Source organism: Esox lucius, chromosome 8 (assembly GCF_011004845.1).
Source record: "Esox lucius isolate fEsoLuc1 chromosome 8, fEsoLuc1.pri, whole genome shotgun sequence".
Taxonomy (NCBI): Eukaryota; Metazoa; Chordata; class Actinopteri; order Esociformes; family Esocidae; genus Esox; species Esox lucius.
In genome coordinates, this window is record NC_047576.1 from 14,251,486 (window position 1) to 14,271,727 (window position 20,242).

Below are 20,242 nucleotides of genomic sequence, written 5' to 3' on the forward strand. Positions count from 1 at the left end.
CGGTCTTTCTCTGCTGGATAATATGAAGTGTGTATATTCCTCTATGTTGGGACGTACCTAACCGGAGTTGTGTTTGTTGCAGGTCCACAGTGCACCTGGAGATTGATAACCGTGAGTGTGCTCAGACCTCCTCGGACTGCATCTCCAACACAGAGCTGGCTGCATCCTTCATCGCCGCCGAGTTCCTGAAGTCATCTCTCCGCTACCCGGTGATCTCTGTTCACAGTGAGTCACTCTCTTCTGTCCTCTAACCGCTGTTATTCTGTTACTTCAGCCCTCCACTGTGTCTCTAGTAACATATCCTTACCAAAATGCCTGGTTACTGTTTGATTGCCTTGGGTTTAGGGCATATTTCAGGCTGTGTTACCCAGTTAAGAGTCCCATGTCCTACCCCTCTTGGTCCTCCAGTTGGCCCCGGCCGCGTGAAGCCCCCCTACCTGCTGTACCTGGCCGTAGGAGCAGCCGTCATCATCCTTCTCATCCTAGTGCTGGGCGTGCTGGCCGCCAAGCGCAAACGTAAACACGGCTCCCTCTGGCTCCCTGATGGTTTCTTGGCCAGGAAGGATGACAAGAGAAGGGAGCCCGTGGGCCAGGATGACTTTGGCATGAAGTGAGTGGAGAAAAGATAGAGCCTGACATGCACTTAAAATAAACGAATAATAGTATATGTATATATATTACGACTGTACTATACAGGGAATTGAAGAAAACTTGTACCTCTGTACTAGGTAATAGATTCAGGCTGGTACTGACCTCAGACAAGTGATCTGTAATGTAGGGCCTCATTCTCCTGATCCATAGACTGACCTCCGCTCCTCCCTGTAGGAACTTCAAGACCCAGGATGGAGTGATGATGGATGGCAGCCAGAGGTGGATGGATGAGGAGGCCACGTCCAAGAAACCACGGGTGAGGAAGCAGAAAAGAGGAGCTTTTGTTGCAAGTCGAGTCAGAATCAGTTGCCAGCAACCGAACACAAGGTCATATAGTCAGTGTGTAAAGCATGTGTGGCCCGCCCTTTGTGTCCCCGTTCCCAGACTGAGGACAAGCCCCTGCTGCCCCTGGAAGTGGATGGAGGAGTGGACCGACGAGAGTGGACCCTGCAGCACCACAAGGCCGCCGACAGCTCTCTGACCCCACCACAGCCTGATCTGGACGAACACTGCCTGGATGTCAACGTGAAAGGACCAGGTAGGGTTAAGATGATGCAGATTGGTAGAAATCAAGAGCAGGCAGCTATGACTGACAAGCGACGGCCTTGTCCTAACTGGGTCCTTTTTTTGACTGACCAAACAACCACATTGTCTTCCAGACGGCTTCACCCCTCTGATGCTGGCCTCCCTACGAAACGGAGGCGTTTCGGACTGTGGTCTGCAGGCGGAGGAGGAGGAGGAGAGCGGAGGCGACGAGCCTGGACCCAACGTCATCTCCGACCTCATTTCCCAGGGAGCCACTCTCATGGCCCAGACGGACCGCACGGGGGAAACAGCGCTTCACCTGGCCGCACGTTACGCCCGGGCCGACGCCGCCAAGAGGCTACTGGATGCCGGGGCAGACGCCAACGCTCACGACAACATGGGCCGTACCCCGCTGCATGCCGCCGTGGCGGCCGACGCCCAGGGAGTGTTCCAGGTCAGAGGCTGGGAGGATGCAGAATGCTGCAGCCAGCGCCGCCCTCACTCAGCACTTTTAACACTCCCTGTTGCCCTCTCAGATACTGATCCGTAACCGGGCCACGGAGCTGGATGCCAGGATGAACGATGGAACCACCCCTCTGATCCTGGCTGCCAGGCTGGCCGTGGAGGGCATGGTGGAAGAACTGGTGCACTGCCACGCCGACATCAACGCCGTGGACGACCACGGTGAGCACAGGACGTTGTTTAGACACGCGTATATACACAGGTTGTCCCTGTGTGATATGTGTTTGGGTAAACTGATATGAACTGTTGAAGTGTGTTATTTTAGCCATTTTGTCATTCAGGGCAAGGATTACCAATACAGTTTCATATTTTGCACAGTTTCCATAGTTTACATTGCAGTCTTATTTGCATTTCGGTCATGCCATTGCTTAGGAACCAACCGCCTGTGAAAAACCAAACATTGAAAAAACCTGCACATTTAAACAACAAATGTCTGTGCCTTGACAGAGCAATTTCTGTATTTGTCTCTGATCTGTCTCTATTCTGTCTCTCTCTGTCTCCGATCTGTCTTTCTCTGATCTTGCTCTTTCTCTTTAATCTGTCTCTGTCTCTGATCTGTCTCATTCGCCGTCTCTGATCTGTCTCTCTCTCTGTCGCTCTCTCTGATCTGTCTCCATCTCTGTCTCTTTCTGTCTCTGATCTGTCCCTCTCTGTCGCTGATCTGTCTGTCTCTGATCTGTCCCTCTCTGTCGCTGATCTGTCTGTCTCGGATCTGTCCCTCTCTGTCTCTGATCTGTCTCTTTCTCTGATCTGTCTGTCTCTGATCTGTCCTTCTCTGTCGCTGATCTGTCTGTCTCTGATCTGTCCCTCTCTGTCGCTGATCTGTCTGTCTCTGATCTGTCCCTCTCTATCTCTGATGTTTCTCTTTCTCTGATCTGTCCCTCTCTGTCTCTGATCTGTCTGTCTCTGATCTGTCCCTCTCTGTCGCTGATCTGTCTGTCTCTGATCTGTCCCTCTCTGTCGCTGATCTGTCTGTCTCTGATCTGTCCCTCTCTGTCGCTGATCTGTCTGTCTCTGATCTGTCCCTCTCTGTCTCTGATTTTTCTCTTTCTCTGTCTCTCTGTCTCTGATCTGTCTCTCTCTTTGTCTCTCTCTCTGTCTGTGATCTGTCTCTCTCACAGGTAAATCTGCTCTGCACTGGGCAGCTGCTGTGAACAATGTGGAGGCCACCCTGGTGCTCCTGAAGAATGGAGCCAATAGAGATATGCAGGACAACAAGGTGTGTATCATTTCATATCCCCATCTGAGGTTGCACAACCATCTTAAAAGTCATTCAGAAGTCAAGCTGCGGTGTATTTACACTAGGGTTTTCCCTGACCAAAAGAATTTTAGGTATTTTGATAAATTGAGATTTGACTGACCTCTGACTAATCGAGCTGAAATGTAAAACATTATTTTCTCCATGAAGAGGCACATGCTTTAATAAAACCAAGTTGTTTGATGCTTTAAAGAACAAATAAGTAAAGAGGGGTATTGACAAGAGAACATATTCCCCAACTTACTACAGCTACAGGGCTGGTACTCATGGTTAAGTGTCTGCTTTGGAATTCACAGAGGGAACCTAGAGGGACTGCTGAATTCAACTGAAATCATTTGAATCATTAGAGCTTAATACATAATTATGTTTGGAAATCTTAAAAAAAATACATAGTATGATGTGTAGGTGAGTAAAGAAAATATACACAAAAATGTTTTTTGTATGACACGGAGGAGTTTAAATGGGCGAAGAGTTTCTACAGGCACTGTGTCCTATATTTTGTGTTTAGTGTTAAGTTTCATTAGCTCTGTACATGTCTTCATGTCTTGTTTCTCCTGTTCTTCCAGGAGGAGACCCCGTTGTTCCTTGCGGCCAGAGAGGGTAGCTTTGAGGCAGCCCAGGTTCTGCTTGACCACTACTCTAATAGGGACATCACAGACCACCTGGACAGGCTGCCCCGGGACACCGCACAGGAGCGCATGCACCATGACATTGTCCGTCTGCTCGACCAGTACAACCTGGTCCACAGCCCTCACAACGGGCCCAACCACATGGGTGGGGGAGGGGGGCACTCCTCCCTGGTCTGCGGGAGCAACGGAGCAGGTTACATGGGCATGCGTCCCGGGCCCCAGGGCAAGAAGAGCAGGCGGGGCGGGGGGAAGGTGGGAGGTGTGGGCGGCAGCACAGCCAAGGATCTGAAGGACATGAAGGCCAAGCGGAGGAAGAAGCCTACAATAGGAGAGGGGCCTGCCGTGGGAGTCGTAGGAGGACCCGGTGGCAACGGAAATAAAGCTGCAGGAGGGCTGCCAGAGAGTTCCGTCACCATGTCCCCCGTTGACTCCCTGGAGTCCCCACACTCATACACAGGAGATGTTGCCGGGGCCTCCAACACAGCCAACTCTCCTCCTCTCCTGGGCAGCCCCACGTCCAGGCCCCTACTGCCCCCCGTCAGCCACATGCTGGGCCAGCAGCAGAGCTGGGTGGGCCTGAAGCCCGGCTACAGTAACCACATGTTCGGCCTCCTCCCCCAGCAGATGGGCAACGGTCACCCTGGCTTGTCCCAGCACCACAGCCAAAGCCTGCTCACCCCCATGAATGTCACCATGAGCCGCGAGCAGCTGCCTCCCATCGTCACCTTCCAGATGATGGCGCCGGGGGGCGGCCAGGCTCTGCTGAAGCAGCCCCAGTCTGGGCAGTCACAGGGGCAAAACCAGGTTCAGGCCCACTCTCAGCAGGGCCCCACTCATCTGCAATGCACCCAGGGCATGATGTACCAGATGCCGGACATGAGCCTCCAGCACACCCTGTCCCACAGCGTCCCTCACCACCACAGCATGGCCCACGGCCAGGGCATGATGCAGGATGCTCAGTCCCGCCAGCAGCTCCCTCCCTACCAGGCCATGCAGAGCCCTGTGGATAAGTACCCGACACCTCCCTCTCAGCACAGCTATGCCACCGCTGGCTCGGAGGGCACCACCCCGGGTCACCCGGCTCACCCGCCCAGCGAGCACCCGTACCTCACCCCCTCCCCCGAGTCCCCTGACCCCTGGTCCTCCTCCTCCCCCCACTCCAACTCAGACTGGTCCGATGTCACCACCAGCCCCACCCCCCTGGGGAACCCCCATGCACTGCCACCGTCGTGCCGCACACACATTCCGGAGCAGGTGCCGCCGCAGTCCCAGCAGACACAACAGAACCCCCAGCAGCCTCAGCGTGGCAACATGCAAGTGTTTGCATAGACAACGACTCTTTCAAAGCGCCCAACTCTTTAAAAGCTTTGTGGATCTTTGTAGTTAAACTACAACGCTTAAAAACTCTTACCCATAATTTCTTTCACCATTTGTTTGGTTATCTTATTGTCTCTGGACAAGGTAATCGCTTACTGAAACTTCATTGTTACACAGCTTTTCTTCCAGTTTTGCACTTAAGGATAGTGTATATAGTTTCATGAGTATTGCCAACTAAAACCAAAAACTCTTGGTGTACCTTGGACATTTTGAAAGTCACGGACCATCAGAAGTCAAACAAGGAACCACAGCCAAACAGTAATTGTGCATGTCATTTAGGGAAACTTGAATGTTCCAGAAGACACCAAGACAAGATGGACATTGGATAACTGCATCTTGTTTTCATCTCTCTTGGGATATTTCTTTGGGCTGAGCCTTATTATTGATGTTTGTGAAGGACATATATTTGATCATTTAACATAACATTTCTTTCATTCACTGTTTAATGTATTGGACCTGCCAAGGACGTACTAATGTTTCATCGAACATTAACTCTACTTTTTATATGATGGGTCACATTCACTTATGTTAAGTTGTTTTCGCTGAGCAAAAACTGCCTTATGGGTTTGTATCATGCAATGTTTGTGATTAGGATGTGCTGGGCCGGATTGAGGGGTAGTTGTTGTGTGGTTAGAAAGGTACGCATGCGCACAAGCTAAAAACATACAGTTACGTACTTATTTTTAATGTGTGGTTCTAAGCTAAACTGTGGTGTACATAGTTGTCATATACAGTAAGGTCCTATATTGTTAATTGTTGCCTCTGTTACAGTGTAGCCTCTGTCCCACACCTCCGCCTAAGGAGGGAAGTCAGGCAGGCCTAGGGTATTCCATCAGAAGTATCCGGGCTATGGAACATTTTAATGTAAATGGTACAGTTATGAATATAGAAGTAAAGACAACAACTGATAAAATTACACATTAAATGTATTGTCTCTCGCACCATGCGTGTTTCACTATGGTGCCCGGACAACAATAAGGACACCATTATTATAATGTTAAGACACTTTAAAAACAAACGCTCAGTGTTGAGGTACCGTAAAAATGGTATGGCATAATTTTAAATCCTACATAAAAACACATTAGTATGTCCTGCCCCTGCTGTTGCAGAACTGATAGGTGACTATTCTACCTGTAACTTTTAAGTCTGTTATAATTATTCTATTCTATCACAATTGTTATTTTATATTATTACTGCTCAAAAGTTTAAGAGGTTCTGAAGTTGTACTTTTTTGTTTGAAATTGCAGTTTCTTTTCTCCCGAAATCATGTAATCAACTTTTTTGTTGCTAAATTACAATCAGTGTATTTGTGCACCTTTAATTGTTTTCTGATTCATAAACCAAGTCTGAATATTTTTAGGATATGTTTTGCATTATGAGTATTTTTTTCTTCCTAATGTTTCTCAGTGAGCACAGGCTGATATGACTGCTCTGTGACTACAGACAATCATTGATCGTTTCTATTTTGCACTGTTAAATGGAACATCAATGTCTCCCAAGACCAAATTGACTAATTCGCCAAAAACATATTGCAAATTACTGTATATTCACATTGGACATGTTGTATTTTGACATGCTTTCTAATCGAAGTGGATTATTGTTACACTCTATTGCAGTGAATAAAGAAGCTTGGTCGGAGCAAAACCCATATACAGTCAATCATTATCCCTACGCTAAAAGTATCTAGTGAATGCCTTGATGAGCAAATACATGTTAAAATCCCCCAAGTCTTTTCTCATTCCCACTACCTGGCACTTAATATTATATACCCCATTAAAAATATCTTCTGGTGTCCTGTCTTTTGGACTAGGCCTTTTGAGTCATCCATCCATATTACGATCAAATCCACAGAGCTCATGGTATTTACACTTAAATGCCTCATGTTATGCAAGGCAATTTTTATGTGTTGTATATAAATATTTTTTGTATCTTTTTCTGTTAACCATATATACTTGTAATATGAAGTAGTGTCCCTCATTTGTGTAGAAGATGCCTGTTTATACAGAACAAACAGAGCCTGTCTGATTGAAATAAACCAAACAAATGATCAAGTGCATATTATATACGTAAATAAAGTCAAACTTTTTAGATCCATCAGCCTACTGTGCATGTCATTATTACATGGTCATTCAAAGTATTTGTTCTTTGAGTAGCATCAATGCATTGCAACCATTCACAGAAAGCAATATGCAACATACTGGAATTAGGTTGCTTTGCAGACAGCTTTAACTAGTCAATACACTGAGTGTGTTTACAATGTGTATGTTGTCTCTGTGGAATCAAACCCAATAGAACCACACAGGATGTAAAGCACATTTGCCTCAAAGCTGATTTAAAGTTATATTTTCCTTAAAAGCATATTAGAATGATTTTGTTAAGAGATACATTTTTAGATGTAGCATGGTCCCATGTGAACGTGGACCAGTAAATATAAATTAATCTGTCCACCAATCCAGCAGGTGTCAGTAGAGAACGTATAGAAGGTTAGGTGTTGGTATTCCGTTCTGAGCAGATGTGGAAGACGAAAATACTGTAAGGAAGTAGTCACACGAAAATCTTTGGATTGGATTTAGCTAGCCTTGTCTGTAGAACTCTAGAATACATACATACAACTGTTATAACACAAACAAGTATGCTATTACGAAAAACAACATCGGTATGAAGAGGCAATGGTAGAGTCACGTTTTTGTCAACCACCCTGGTTCAATGGACGCGAGGACTTAAACTGTGCTGCTTGTTACCTGGCTAGTTACAGTAGACAGCAGCAGTACCTTTTCACTAGCTATCTTGTACAACCGTGCACTCCTTAAAAATAACTGCTCTACTTGAACAACTTTTGTGTAACATAGCTAGCGTTTTTCCGGTACTAAAAGGTAGGTTGCAAATATTTAATCAAATTGTGAGGATGAACGATTAACGCGACGATGTTCAATTTCTTTCTTGCTTTCCTTGTTTATCATAATGAATGATGACACCACGAATTTACTCGACGACGTTCTATGATGAAGCAACTTCAAATCTTATTTAATAAACAAAACATGAAGTATTACTTTGGTCATTGTTGAATATTTAACTTTCTGTCATGCAGGTAGCATGACTTTTAAATCAATCATTATCGATATCGGAGGTACATTTAAAAAGTAATGTAATCATTGATGGATCAAAACTTGAGACTCGGTAAGGTGTTTGATGTGGCCCCTGGTCAAAGAGAGAATTGTGTTGTTGTTCGTGTAAGCTAGCAGAACAAAGCCAGAATGTCTCTCACTAGCTACAGTTTCAATGTGGGTCAATTTTGAAACAGTGCTGTAACACAGGAACAATAGCTGCAACCATTTAGCCCATGAGCTTTTGCTTTAAAAGTTTCAAGACTACTTTCTCTTTTCGGACTAAACACTATCCTCTCTCCCTAATCTCCTCTGCCTGCAGACTGACCAGTGACCGGTCTTTCACTAATATGGCCTCGTCTAGGCTGAAGTACATGTCTCTAGGGGTGCTGGTATTCCAGACCACCTCTCTGGTGCTAACCATGCGCTACTCCCGCACCCTGCAGGGGGAAGGTACTCGCTACCTGGCCTCCTCTGCGGTGGTGCTAGCCGAGCTCATGAAGATCATCACCTGTGTGCTGCTCGTCTTTAAGGAACAAAGTGAGTGGTCCTGAAGAAAATGTAACTGTTGAAAAAGCAAAGTGTAATCAAAGTAGACATTTAGGCTTAACTGATGAGACAAATGCCATATTTCCATTTCGTTAGGCAGTGGTTGATTATTATTTTTTGGTTCTCAATGAAATCCAGATAAAAAACACCATCTGTTGGATTAAGGTGTGGTTTACTCTATTGGATGTTTTTTGATTTGGCAAATTTCAGTATTGTTGAACACATTATAATCTATTGGCCTACCAGCATTTCATAGTAGTGTCTTTGATACTTCCAATTTGTAAGTGTTACCAAGAAAGTGACTGTAACTGGATTCAAAGTGGTCTTCCTTGGCTGGTGATTTGCAGGATATGCAATAATACAACTCAGAATTAATTTCTCAAATTAAAAGGTTATTATACACATGCTTCATAAACAACAGCCATAGACTGACAGTTGAATGCTTTGTTATGGACCATTACTGGAAATAATTTGAGAGAAAATAGTAACACTAGAAATATACATACATACACTCACCTAAAGGATTATTAGGAACACCTGTTCAATTTCTCATTAATGCAATTATCTAATCAACCAATCACATGGCAGTTGCTTCAATGCATTTAGGGGTGTGGTCCTGGTCAAGACAATCTCCTGAACTCCAAACTGAATGTCAGAATGGGAAAGAAAGGTGATTTAAGCAATTTTGAGCGTGGCATGGTTGTTGGTGCCAGACGGGCTGGTCTGAGTATTTCACAATCTGCTCAGTTACTGGGATTTTCACGCACAACCATTTCTAGGGTTTACTAAGAATGGTGTGAAAAGGGATGCTAGATGTTGATGCTAGAGGTCAGAGGAGAATGAGCCGACTGATTCAAGCTGATAGAAGAGCAACTTTGACTGAAATAACCACTCGTTACAACCGAGGTATGCGAGAAAGTGTACATGAGAAAGTGAGATGAGCAAAACTGCTCTCGTAAATAAATCCCATGTATGTAATTAATGAGATTTTTATGAAAATAGACAATTGGAAATAAAATGTATTGTTGTGAAACCCCTCTATAGATTAAATTACTTAAGGGTTGCTATTCTTACATGTTTTCATTAGATGTTGTTTGGCCCTCTATGTCCCTCGGCGTGATCCAAAAAGAAATTAAATAGAGATGATATGCAGGGTTGAGACATTGTGTAACTTAAGGTAATCTTTTTAAAGATTAAAATGTTGTATTACCCTATAAGCCCACTGCACAGGTCTGTATGGTCCACCAGCCTCAGGGATAGAAAGTTTAAAGGGGATTTATATTATTTTTACTGTAATACTAACATAAATGACCAGAAGTAATTTGCAGTTCATGTTTTCAGCTAATGTATCAAATAGGTTTTTCTATAAAATTGTTTGGATTGCCTGACATATTCCCCATTCAAACTTTGTCGCCAGTCTGTCATCTTTCAATTCAATAATTTTCCACTGAAAGGACTTGCACTGCATTGGCCAAGAATCTATAAAATGTTCTACCTAGTAACACAAAATGTAGACCTTAAAGAGAGTTATGAATGAGATTTAATTTGAAAATTGGTTAATTTATTTGGGAATGCTCAAGTTAACTTTTCCACTGGATCACCCATATAGGCTTCAAGCTAACCTACCTCCTCTCTCCCTTTTTCCTGTCAGGCTACAGTGTTCGTGCTCTTAACAGTATTTTGAGGCAAGAGATAGCTCACAAACCAATAGAGACCCTGAAGCTGGCCATTCCTTCTGGGATCTATACCTTGCAGAACAACCTGCTGTATGTGGCTCTGTCTAACCTTGATGCAGCCACCTACCAGGTGAGGCTCCTTGTCATGTAGTGTGTCTTGTCTGTTGGCAGCTATACAGTCATGGCCAAAGGTATTGGCACTGTTGTGCTTAATTCAAATGTACTATTTCTTCTAGAAAACCTTTGAGAAATCTTTATGGAACTTTTTCTACAAAAATATTTTGGCATCCTCTTATGTACTTGTGTTTGGTTTGCAATTGGGGGAAAAGCTAAGAATCTGAATAATTTACTAAATTTTAGCATATTCCACAAATAATCTTAAAATGGACTGGGCAATATTATTGGCATCTTCTAGGAGTGGTAGAAAATTCAATTTCAAGCAGCTGATTTCTTTGGGAATTGGGAATTGAACTCACCTTTGCTGAGTTACAGATGGAGTGATAAACGAGAAATGGAAGGAGATTGTAGCCGAGCATGGACTGTCTTCAGCCTATATATCCAAACATAGATATGAAACATGGAGGAATCTCAGTGTGGATTTGGGGTTGCTTGCCTGCCTCTGGCACTGGATGCCTTTAATGTGTTTATTGCCTCATGAAATCAGGAGAATACCAAGGAATTTTGGTGCGCAATGTCAAGCCCAGTGACAGAAAGCTGGGTCTCTGTAAAAGACAATGAGTCAGCAGGACAGTGAGCCCAAACATTCTTCAGAAAGCAATACACTTGGTGGCTCTGAAGAGAGACCAGGTCTAAATCATATTGAAAACCTACAGAGAGACCTGAAAACACAAGTTGAGGCACCCTTCAAATGTGGTAGAACTGGAGCAATTTGAACAAGAAGAGTAGACCAAACTGCCAGTGCCAAGGTGCAGGATGCTCATCCATGGCTGTATTTGATTCTTTATTGGGGGTAGCCCACATAAACACACTGCAGCTTACTGGACTTACTGGACCTCCAGTACTTACTGGAAAATACTGCACTGTAATAGCCTCCAATCATGAACCGTGCTTACAGTGGATATATTTTTTTTTATTATACTGGAGAATTCGGTACAATATGAAAAATGTATATACTTACAAATTGTGATAGTTTTCTCATGGAATATCTTTTTTTGTCCTCATTAACTCCTGCATTTGTCCTTCATAACTTTTTTTTTACAGGGAGCCCATTTATTTTCAGCAATATTATTGATGTGATCAATTGTCCTTCTGCCAAGCAGACATAGATGCCACAGTTAAATGTATGTTGTTGATTATTTTGCGACACTTTCCGCCCGTGAGCATTATTATTTAGATAAATTATGATCAGTACCTCACCCCTTCAGGAACAACGACCCCACACAATAGCCAGAGAACGCTTATCCAGACATCTATTCCTTGATAGAAAGACCAGGTAAGTTAGATATAATTTTACTAGGTTCCCCTCTGGTTATGCCTTCAGTGTAATGCTTGACTAGCAGTCCTAGCTCATAATGCAATAACATTAGATGGCTAGTTTGAGTGGGTTTTTTTCTTTGACATTGAGCTGTGGACTGCATAATACGTTAGCTAGTATAATAACATGCAACTTGATCTCAGTACAAAGTCCTTATTTATATAGTTTAGTCTTCCAACTTCTAACAGCCCTACATTTCTACTTCCATTTAAGGCCTCCTGTAGAGCAGACTGAGCAGTTCTGAAACAGAATGTTAACTCATTATAATCAGTTATCTGTCCTTTAGCAGTGTAATTTAATGGAATACTCAGTATAAAGTTATTATACAGAAATACTCAGTCAATATTATTAACCTTTTTCGTTTTACAGGAGGTAACAGAGCATGTAAAATGAAGAACCAACGCTCCCTCAAAACACCCCAGTTTTTTTCCAGTGGATGGGTGCAGACCACACTTCATTTAAAAACTTTAAAAGCAGACTGCAAACTCTAAGAGCCAGGTCAAGACATCTTTGAGTGTGACCAACATCCCCTTTAACAAACTGATCACCTGCTCTATAACAAAATTAATATGAATATTTCTAGAATCTTGTTTTTGTTCATGAAACCTTTATTGTCAGACTGAGGCTATAGGACTTTAGTTCTTGCAAGATTTGAAAAAGGTTATTGAATCTGCATGTTGTTGATGTGTGTCAGTATTACTGGTATTAAAGTCACCCACTATGTTTATCTCTTAGACATGTATTAGCTAAACCAATGGTATTCATTAATACTTCAATATGCAAGAAATAAACATATTTATCTAAATTCTGGATTTGATTCAACCCTTCCTTTGGTTCCTTTCGTGGGTTGGACGCTGGGGTGATCAGATTGGCATTGTGAGACCCAGAGTAGCCAATATCTGAAATAAATAGATGTGTAAAACAAAAATGCTTTTGTAGTTTAATTGTAATGAAACAGTATTTATGCCAGTAGTTCTCATTTTGCTTCAGCTGTGCAGTATATTCTTGGTTTTATACCTTTTGAAATCTGGAGAGGGTGAAGATTAAATCATGATGGTCAAACCTGGTCCCTGGGATGTTGGTACAGACAGTAATATGGGTGTGAACAGTTAGTATTTGAAGGCAACAACAAGCAGTTTTCTTTTAGCTAACTAGCTAAACAAAATATCTTACACAGCCAAGCCAAATTTAGCAGTCTGCATTCAGTCCAAATAATGCAAAGTTTGAGGAATTATGCAATGGTTGCCGGGGCATGCACTTCACTGGATAGGCAAATCTATTTATTTTTTTTTTTACTTATTTGCACAGTCTACTACACAAAGTTTTGACATGGTAGCATGCCCGCATCTATACTAAAAACGTTCCTTGGGTTTCCCCTAAAAGGGAGTGCGGCCTCGACAACAGGTTTGCCAGATATTATGGACATTATACTGTGCAATCACAGGCGGAATCCCATGGACTCCACAAAAAAACAGCACAAATGCAACCTGTAAATTGACCCAACCAAATCAATTTCTTCTCGTACGCTGTCATAAAAAATAGGTCAATATTTTGGGAAACGTTCCTATCTGGCAACACTGCTCGACGATGCACATTAAATGACGTATTGCCAAAGTGCCATATTTGTTTTTATTAAATGGCATATACACTAATTATAAACCTCCAAAATGATTGTGTTCCCAACATGTCATAGAGAAGAACAGAAACGATCAGACGCAGATCAGTCCCACAAACAGGGTATGGGACAATTTGGTCTGGACGTTAAACCTATTTCATAAAGGACAGTTAACCCAAACTCTCCAAGGTTTTAGATCAATAACACCATAGAAAAAAATATAATTATATTATGCAAAAACACTATAGTATACTGTAGGAAATACTACAGTATTCACTGTAATGTTTTTGAGCAAAAAGCTTGAGTGAATATTATGGTATACATCTGGAAAAATGCTGAAAATTCTATAAATATAGCAATAGTACAGAATTGGCCATTGTATACTTTTTGTTCTTGTGCAAGTATACCTTCTTATTATTTCTTAATGGTGACCCTATTTTCCCCTTTGTCGTCCCCTTTGTTCCACCAGGTGACGTACCAGCTGAAGATCCTCACGACAGCCCTGTTCTCAGTGTCCATGCTGGGCCGGAGGCTGGGGGTCTACCAGTGGCTCTCCCTACTCATCCTTATGGCTGGAGTAGTGCTTGTACAGGTACGCTCCCCTGAAACTCTTATACAGTCCAATATTTGAAAACAAAGATTTTCGGTGACTTGTGTGTCTGTTCAATTTGTAGTGGCCCTCTGAATCCCCCGGGACCCCTGAGAAGGAGCGGTTGTCTGCTGGGTCACAGTTTGTGGGTGTGTCAGCTGTGCTAGTGGCCTGCTGCTCCAGTGGATTTGCTGGTGTTTACTTTGAGAAGATCCTTAAAGAAACTAAACAGAGCGTCTGGGTCCGCAACATTCAACTGGGTCTGTATCATAGGTTTCTAATGTACTATACATAGGTGTTTCTAGGTTAGTGTCAAAGGTTTCCACTATAATACATAATATATATATAATATTAATATTATTGGTGTGTATGGGTTAGTATAAAATATTTATAGTATACTACACTACCGTTCAGAAGTTTGGAGTCACTTAGAAATCTCGTTAAGAAAAGCTATTTTATGTCCATTAAAATAACAACAAAATGTTTAGAAATGGTGTGTAGACATTGTTAATGCTGTAAATGACTATTGTATCTGGAAATGGCTGTACAGAGGCCCATTATCAGCAACCATCAGTCCTGTGTTCCAAAGTTTATCATTTTAAAAGGCTAACTGATCATTAGAAAATCCTGTTGCAATTATGTTAGCACAGCTGAAAACCGTTGTGCTGATTAAAGAAGCAATAAAACTGGCCTTCTTTAAACTAGTACAGACTCAAAATGGCCAGAAACAAAAATTCTTCTTCTGAAACTTGTCAGTCCGTTCTTGTTCTGAGAAATGCAGTCTGTTCCATGCAAGAAATTGCCAAGAAACTGAAGATCTTGTACAACACTGTGTGCTACCCCCTTAACAGAACAGGGCGAACTGTCTGTAACCACAATAGAAAGAGTGAGGGGCCCCAGTGCACAACCCAGAGGACAAATATATTAGAGTATCTAATTCGAGAAACAGGTGCTTCACAGGTTGGAAAAATGTGTTATGGACAGATACATTTTGAGGTTTGAGGTTTTCGGATCGCCAAGAAGAACATTTGTGAGACGCAGACCAAATGAACAGATGCTGGAGGAGTGCTCTATGACATCATGGCGGAGGCAATGTGATGGTCTGGGTGTGCTTTTGTGGTGTTAAAGTGGAAGATTTGTACAGGGTTAAAGGGATCTTGACAAATGAAGGCTGTCACTCCATTTTGCAACACCATGCCGTATCCGGCACTTGATTGGAGCCAATTTCTTCCTACGACAGGACAATGACCCAAAGCACAGCTCCTAACTACGCAAGAACTATTTAGGGAAGAAGGAGTCAGCTGATATTCTTTTTCTATTGGAGTGGCCAGCACAGTCACCGGATCTCAACCCAATTGAGCTGTTGTGGGAGCAGTTTGACCGTATGATATGTAAGAAGTGCCCATCATGCCAAACCAACTTGTGGGAGGTGCTTCAGGATGTCTGGGTTAACATTTCTTCAGATAACCACAACAAATTGACAACTAGAACGCCGAAGGTCTGCAAGGCTGTAATTGCTGCAAATGGAGGATTCTTTGACAAAAGTTTGAAGGACACAATTATTATTTAAATAAAATGTCTGACCTTGATAGTGACTATATGTCCTATTCATTTTTGATATATTTCCTATTCACTGTCCTTCCATGTATACTGTCTTGAAAAACAAGGACATTTCTATGTGACCCCAAACATTTGAACGGTAGTGTGTATATATAGGTTTTTTTGGGGTTAGTATCAAAAGGTTTTTTCTGTACCTATAGGCAATATATCAGGTTTAGTATGTATGTATAGAGTTTTCTTGCAATAAGTCCTTTAGTATACTAATCAGATATCTGCATTATCAGAGAACTAACTGCAGTATTTCTGTGGTTTCTTTGAAAGGAGTTTAGTGTTCCTTCTTCATTGTACATCAACTCTGCATGGATTTTATCTCAGCTCGTTTTCTGCCAAATTAGTCTTCCTGCTGAGTTTATTTTTATAGCTGAATGTGTGAAGCGTGTGTTAATTCTCCTGTGATTCATTTCATAGTGTGATCTTGTGCTAGTTTCCTGTCTGAAGTTTCTGTGCCGAGAAGAAACTGTATCCTCATACAGGATTTGAGAGTTATGTTTTATGTTTTCATGTCTATGGATGTACAAAACGTTGATCTGATTTCTGGTCTAATCCTGCAAGTTATTGTGATGAAAGATTACAAGGTTATGTGAAATCCACTTCCCTGTCATTCACAGTCAGTCAATCTGTAAAATTGTTAAAACTGTGTGTCTGTGTTTAGGAATGTTTGGCCTGGTATTTGGTCTGATTGGGATGTTTGCGTATGATGGCGAGAGGGTCCGGGATTCTGGGATGTTTCAGGGATACAGTACAATCACATGGATAGTGGTGGCTTTGCAGGTACATATCGCTAATGTCCTTTCACCTCACACGTCAGCTTCAGGTCAAAATTTTAATAATACCATCTTCAGGTTTAAGGAAAAAACCTTTGTTGCTTAATGATGTAACATTTGAGGTACTGTACTGTTAAAAGGTATTTGCCCCTGACAAATTTTTCTGCTTATTTTACGTGCGGTTACAACATCTTAATGGGGTTTAAGTCTCGACTTTGTGTAAGCATTCCAAAACTTCACAATAATTCTTTAACCATACTGATGTGCATTTGCTTGTGTGTTTCGGATCATTGTCTTGCTGTATGACCCAGATGATAGCGATCAGAATTCATGGCTCCATCAATGATGGCAAGTTGTCCTGGTGCTGATACAGCAAAGCATCCCCAAACCATTACACTGCCACCACCGTTGGTATGAGGTTCTTATAATGCAGTGTTTTGGCTTTTCGGACCCATATTGCACAGAATTTTCACTTGTGACTCTGTCTGTCCATATGTCATTAGTCTAGAACTCTTCAGGATTATCCAGGTGCTTTTAGGCAAATTTGAGATTAGCATTTATTTAATTGCTTCAGGACAGATTTTGGAATACTACTTCTTCCCTACTGTCCCAAACTTTCTTAATATTGACAATATGGCTCTGAATCTAGAGACCCAAACGATTGTTTACCAAGGTAACACCTGACCCTAATAATCCCTTTGACTAGGTTGAATTAACTAGGGTGGCAATGTTTTCACAAAGGAAGATTGCATGTTTCATTACCTAGCACACCAAACTAATATAACAAGCACCTTACTTTGATGCCACAAAAAGATGTAACCATATTCAATATTGAATTCAATATGCAACAGTGCAGAAAATTAGATAGGGGGCAAATATCTTTTCATGACACTGAAGTAAAACATTTAAAGTATCTTTGGACTAATTAAGTTTAGTATTGCTTGATCTGATTCACCAAACCTCGGTGCTGACCCAATCCTTGTCTGCTCTGGGTTTCCCTAGGCGCTAGGAGGGCTGGTTATAGCAGCTGTCATCAAGTATGCAGACAACATCCTGAAGGGCTTTGCCACATCACTCTCCATCATCCTGTCAACACTCATATCCTACTTCTGGCTCCAGGACTTTGAACCCACTAGGTACACACACACACACACACACACACACACACACGTACACCATACCACGAGACATACAACACAACACACAACATGACACAATACTACATCACCACACCGTGATACAATAAACTCCAGTTACATTACACCCATCGGCCTCAACACAACAAATACCAAATGCTTGAATCACACTACAACGCACATGACCAAACCCACTCGAGCCATGTTCTGGTGCTTCTCTACTGTAAAATCCCATGACTTGGTAATGTTGTCTTTTGTCCTCTAGTGTGTTCTTCATGGGTGCCGTGTTGGTGATTGCAGCCACATTCCTGTATGGCTATGAAGGCCAGCCATCCCCCAACCCCAGCCGTGCCTAGGGGACACCATAGAGGGAACAGAGTACAAAGGGGGTCAGATAAGAGAGAAGAAGAGAAGAGTGGAGCAGAAGAGAGGAGGGGTGAAGGACACAAGACTAGATCCACCGAAGTGCCTTAACTGTGTAATGCGTCCAGGATTTGGCTTGTCGCCATGCTTTCCAACACTAAGAACTAGACAGATGAGTCATGACCAATCTCGGCAGTGTTCTAAACTGCAAGGTAGTTATTACACTGGGTCAGAACTGGCTCTGTCTTTCTTTGATTAATGTCATCAACACTGATCATGACCACAATGGTTAAAATATAGACTGGGATGTTCTGCTGAGCGCTACAATGGCCCGATGGCCATTCCTAGTTGACTTGTTACAGTAGTCCAGATGTTTTGGACACGTCAGAAATGAATATGTTGCTGTCAAACTGCTGTAGAACTCAACCTTCCCTTATTGTTGCAAATTCTCATATCTGTTTTTGGGTTAAGTGGGGAGTGATGACAAGTCCGTAAATGAAAGGTTTTCTTTGTCAAAGAACAGTGTGTCATAATCACATGTCCTAACGGTATGATTTACAATGTTACTAGAACTCAGAAGTGCTCTGAGCCATGAATACACATACAAACACACAGTCAATCTCATGTTATTTTTCATGCCAGTAAACCCTTTTCTGAGTAAGTGCATCTTGTGCATGAGGCCCCCCTGAAGCTCAGAGGATTAACTCATTAAACTGAACCTCTGTCAACACTAAAACAGTGTGTATGTTAATGTGCACGCTTGTTTTGGTGCTTGTGTCTTGAATTGTATATTTTAATCTGGCCACACCCCACAGAAACATTTAAAAAAGAGGAAGTAGAATCTAATTCAAAACATTTATATAAAACACAAAAGTCCTTCATTAATTTGAGAAATATTTTTTCTAAAGCAAATGTTTCTCATTAGTGTCAACAACAAAATTTTAAAGTGTGAAATTGATTGTAATTAAATCACAGTGTTTTTGTTTGTTAGATTGTTCCCTTCCGGACTTTAATGTCTAAACTAATGCCTTCTGGGAAATTATAAAATAAAGGGAATCATGAATTATTAACCTGACAACCCAATACATGATCTTATATTTTCAGACCACTGCAATTATTTTGAGAAAAATGTAGGACAGTACATTTATACTATTTCAACCTTATGCTACACTATATTTATAAACTAAAGAATGTAAAATAATATTGTCTATGGTAATGTGTAGAATAAATATGCAATTTGAATTTCATAGAATGTTTTAATGCAATGCTGGTTCCTGTGGGGAGAAGCCAATTTACTTTCAAGATTTGCATTGGAATTGCAGAGCAATAAACAGTTTAATTCAGAATTGACCACACCTCTAACACACAAAATATGAACTGCCATCACTAGCTGTTTCTAGCTGATGTGTTAGTCACATGAAGTTGCTCTTTAGGTGTTCATTCACATGTGAGCCATTTTATATGGTCAGAAATAAAAAGCTGAAATGTTTTTTCTGTGTAGACCTTTTTGAATTTGGTGCTATAAGATTTCTGTCTGCAATACAATCACTATGTCATGGGGAGGCACAAAAAAAATGATGTACTGAGTAATCAAAGATGATTGACATCTGTGACTTTTTTCTGCAAGAACATTGTCATTGTACCATAACTGGTTATTTTTCTTTTTTGCAATAACATCGATTTGTTTGGTCATATTTTGAGAAAGATTTCAATAACTGGTAAAAACAGACAGGTGCTTTACCCCTTAACCTAAACCTTATTCTAAACCTAACCTTAACCATGGCAAACAGTTGTTTATCAACTGATAGTAATACTATCAACAAACTTTCAACAAACTATCTATAGAACATCTGCAGATATTGGGACTCTCAAAATAAAGTGTAACCCAAAAACATCCATGGAATGTGTATTTCACAGAAATTACAAATGTGCACAATTATACTAATAAATGCAAGTAGTTTAGTGTCTTTGGGTGTCGAAGAACAACAAACATCAGTTTACTCGCACAGAGTTAAACTTTAGCAATATGGCTAGTTTTCCATAGCATATGTATTTGTCATTTTAACAATTTACAACGTGTATTGGAAGTCAATAAATATATTATGAAAGAGAAGGCTATTCTCATTTACAGTGGGGAGAACAAGTATTTGATACTGCCAATTTTGCAGGTTTTCCTGTTAAGTTTAAGTTTAGGTCTGTAATTTTTATCATAGGTACACTTCAACTGTGAGAGACGGAATCTAAAACAAAAATCCAGAAAATCACATTATATGATTTTTAAATAATTAATTTGCATTTTATTGCATGACATAAGTATTTGATCACCTACCAACCAGTAAGAATTCCGGCTCTCACAGACATGTTCTCCA

At 41.6% G+C, this 20,242-nt stretch overlaps 2 protein-coding genes across 6 annotated transcripts in view; both read left to right on the forward strand.

Moving 5' to 3' along the window:
- Positions 1–7,056, forward strand: part of notch2 (notch receptor 2) — a 52,736-nt gene extending 45,680 nt beyond the window's left edge. The window contains exons 27-34 of one of the 3 annotated variants that reach the window (XM_020049094.3): positions 83–225; positions 400–610; positions 802–907; positions 1,036–1,189; positions 1,311–1,630; positions 1,713–1,860; positions 2,820–2,917; positions 3,523–7,056. In XM_020049094.3, the coding sequence (XP_019904653.3) occupies positions 83–225; positions 400–610; positions 802–907; positions 1,036–1,189; positions 1,311–1,630; positions 1,713–1,860; positions 2,820–2,917; positions 3,523–4,914 (2,572 nt within the window). In that variant the 3' untranslated portion in view covers positions 4,915–7,056. The remainder of the gene's footprint in view (positions 1–82; positions 226–399; positions 611–801; positions 908–1,035; positions 1,190–1,310; positions 1,631–1,712; positions 1,861–2,819; positions 2,918–3,522) is intronic. The other 2 variants (XM_020049095.3, XM_010871806.5) reach the window with 2 other exon arrangements.
- A 410-nt stretch (positions 7,057–7,466) lies between these two features.
- On the forward strand, positions 7,467–19,362 carry slc35a3a (solute carrier family 35 member A3a). Of its 3 annotated transcripts, XM_010871807.2 has the most exons (8): positions 7,467–7,835; positions 8,389–8,606; positions 10,267–10,421; positions 13,871–13,993; positions 14,076–14,250; positions 16,263–16,381; positions 17,377–17,510; positions 17,776–19,362. In XM_010871807.2, exons 2-8 carry the CDS (start codon positions 8,417–8,419, stop codon positions 17,864–17,866), a joined length of 987 nt encoding a protein of 328 aa, XP_010870109.1. In that variant the 5' UTR covers positions 7,467–7,835; positions 8,389–8,416; the 3' UTR covers positions 17,867–19,362. The 3 variants fall into 3 exon arrangements, with proteins under 3 accessions (XP_010870109.1, XP_019904655.1, XP_010870111.1); XM_010871809.2 differs by lacking the exons at positions 7,467–7,835; positions 8,389–8,606 and adding an exon at positions 9,260–9,285; XM_020049096.2 differs by lacking the exons at positions 17,377–17,510; positions 17,776–19,362 and having other exon boundaries at positions 16,019–16,373.
- Positions 19,363–20,242: the final 880 nt, after the last annotated feature.

Coding starts and splice junctions, on each gene's coding strand:
- slc35a3a (XM_010871807.2), top strand. CDS start 8,417: ATGGCCTCGTCTAGGCTGAAGTACATGTCTCTAGGGGTGCTGGTATTC. Junction 14,251..16,262: donor GGTCCGCAACATTCAACTGG/GTCTGTATCATA, acceptor GTCTGTGTTTAG/GAATGTTTGGCCTGGTATTT. Junction 16,382..17,376: donor GGATAGTGGTGGCTTTGCAG/GTACATATCGCT, acceptor GGGTTTCCCTAG/GCGCTAGGAGGGCTGGTTAT.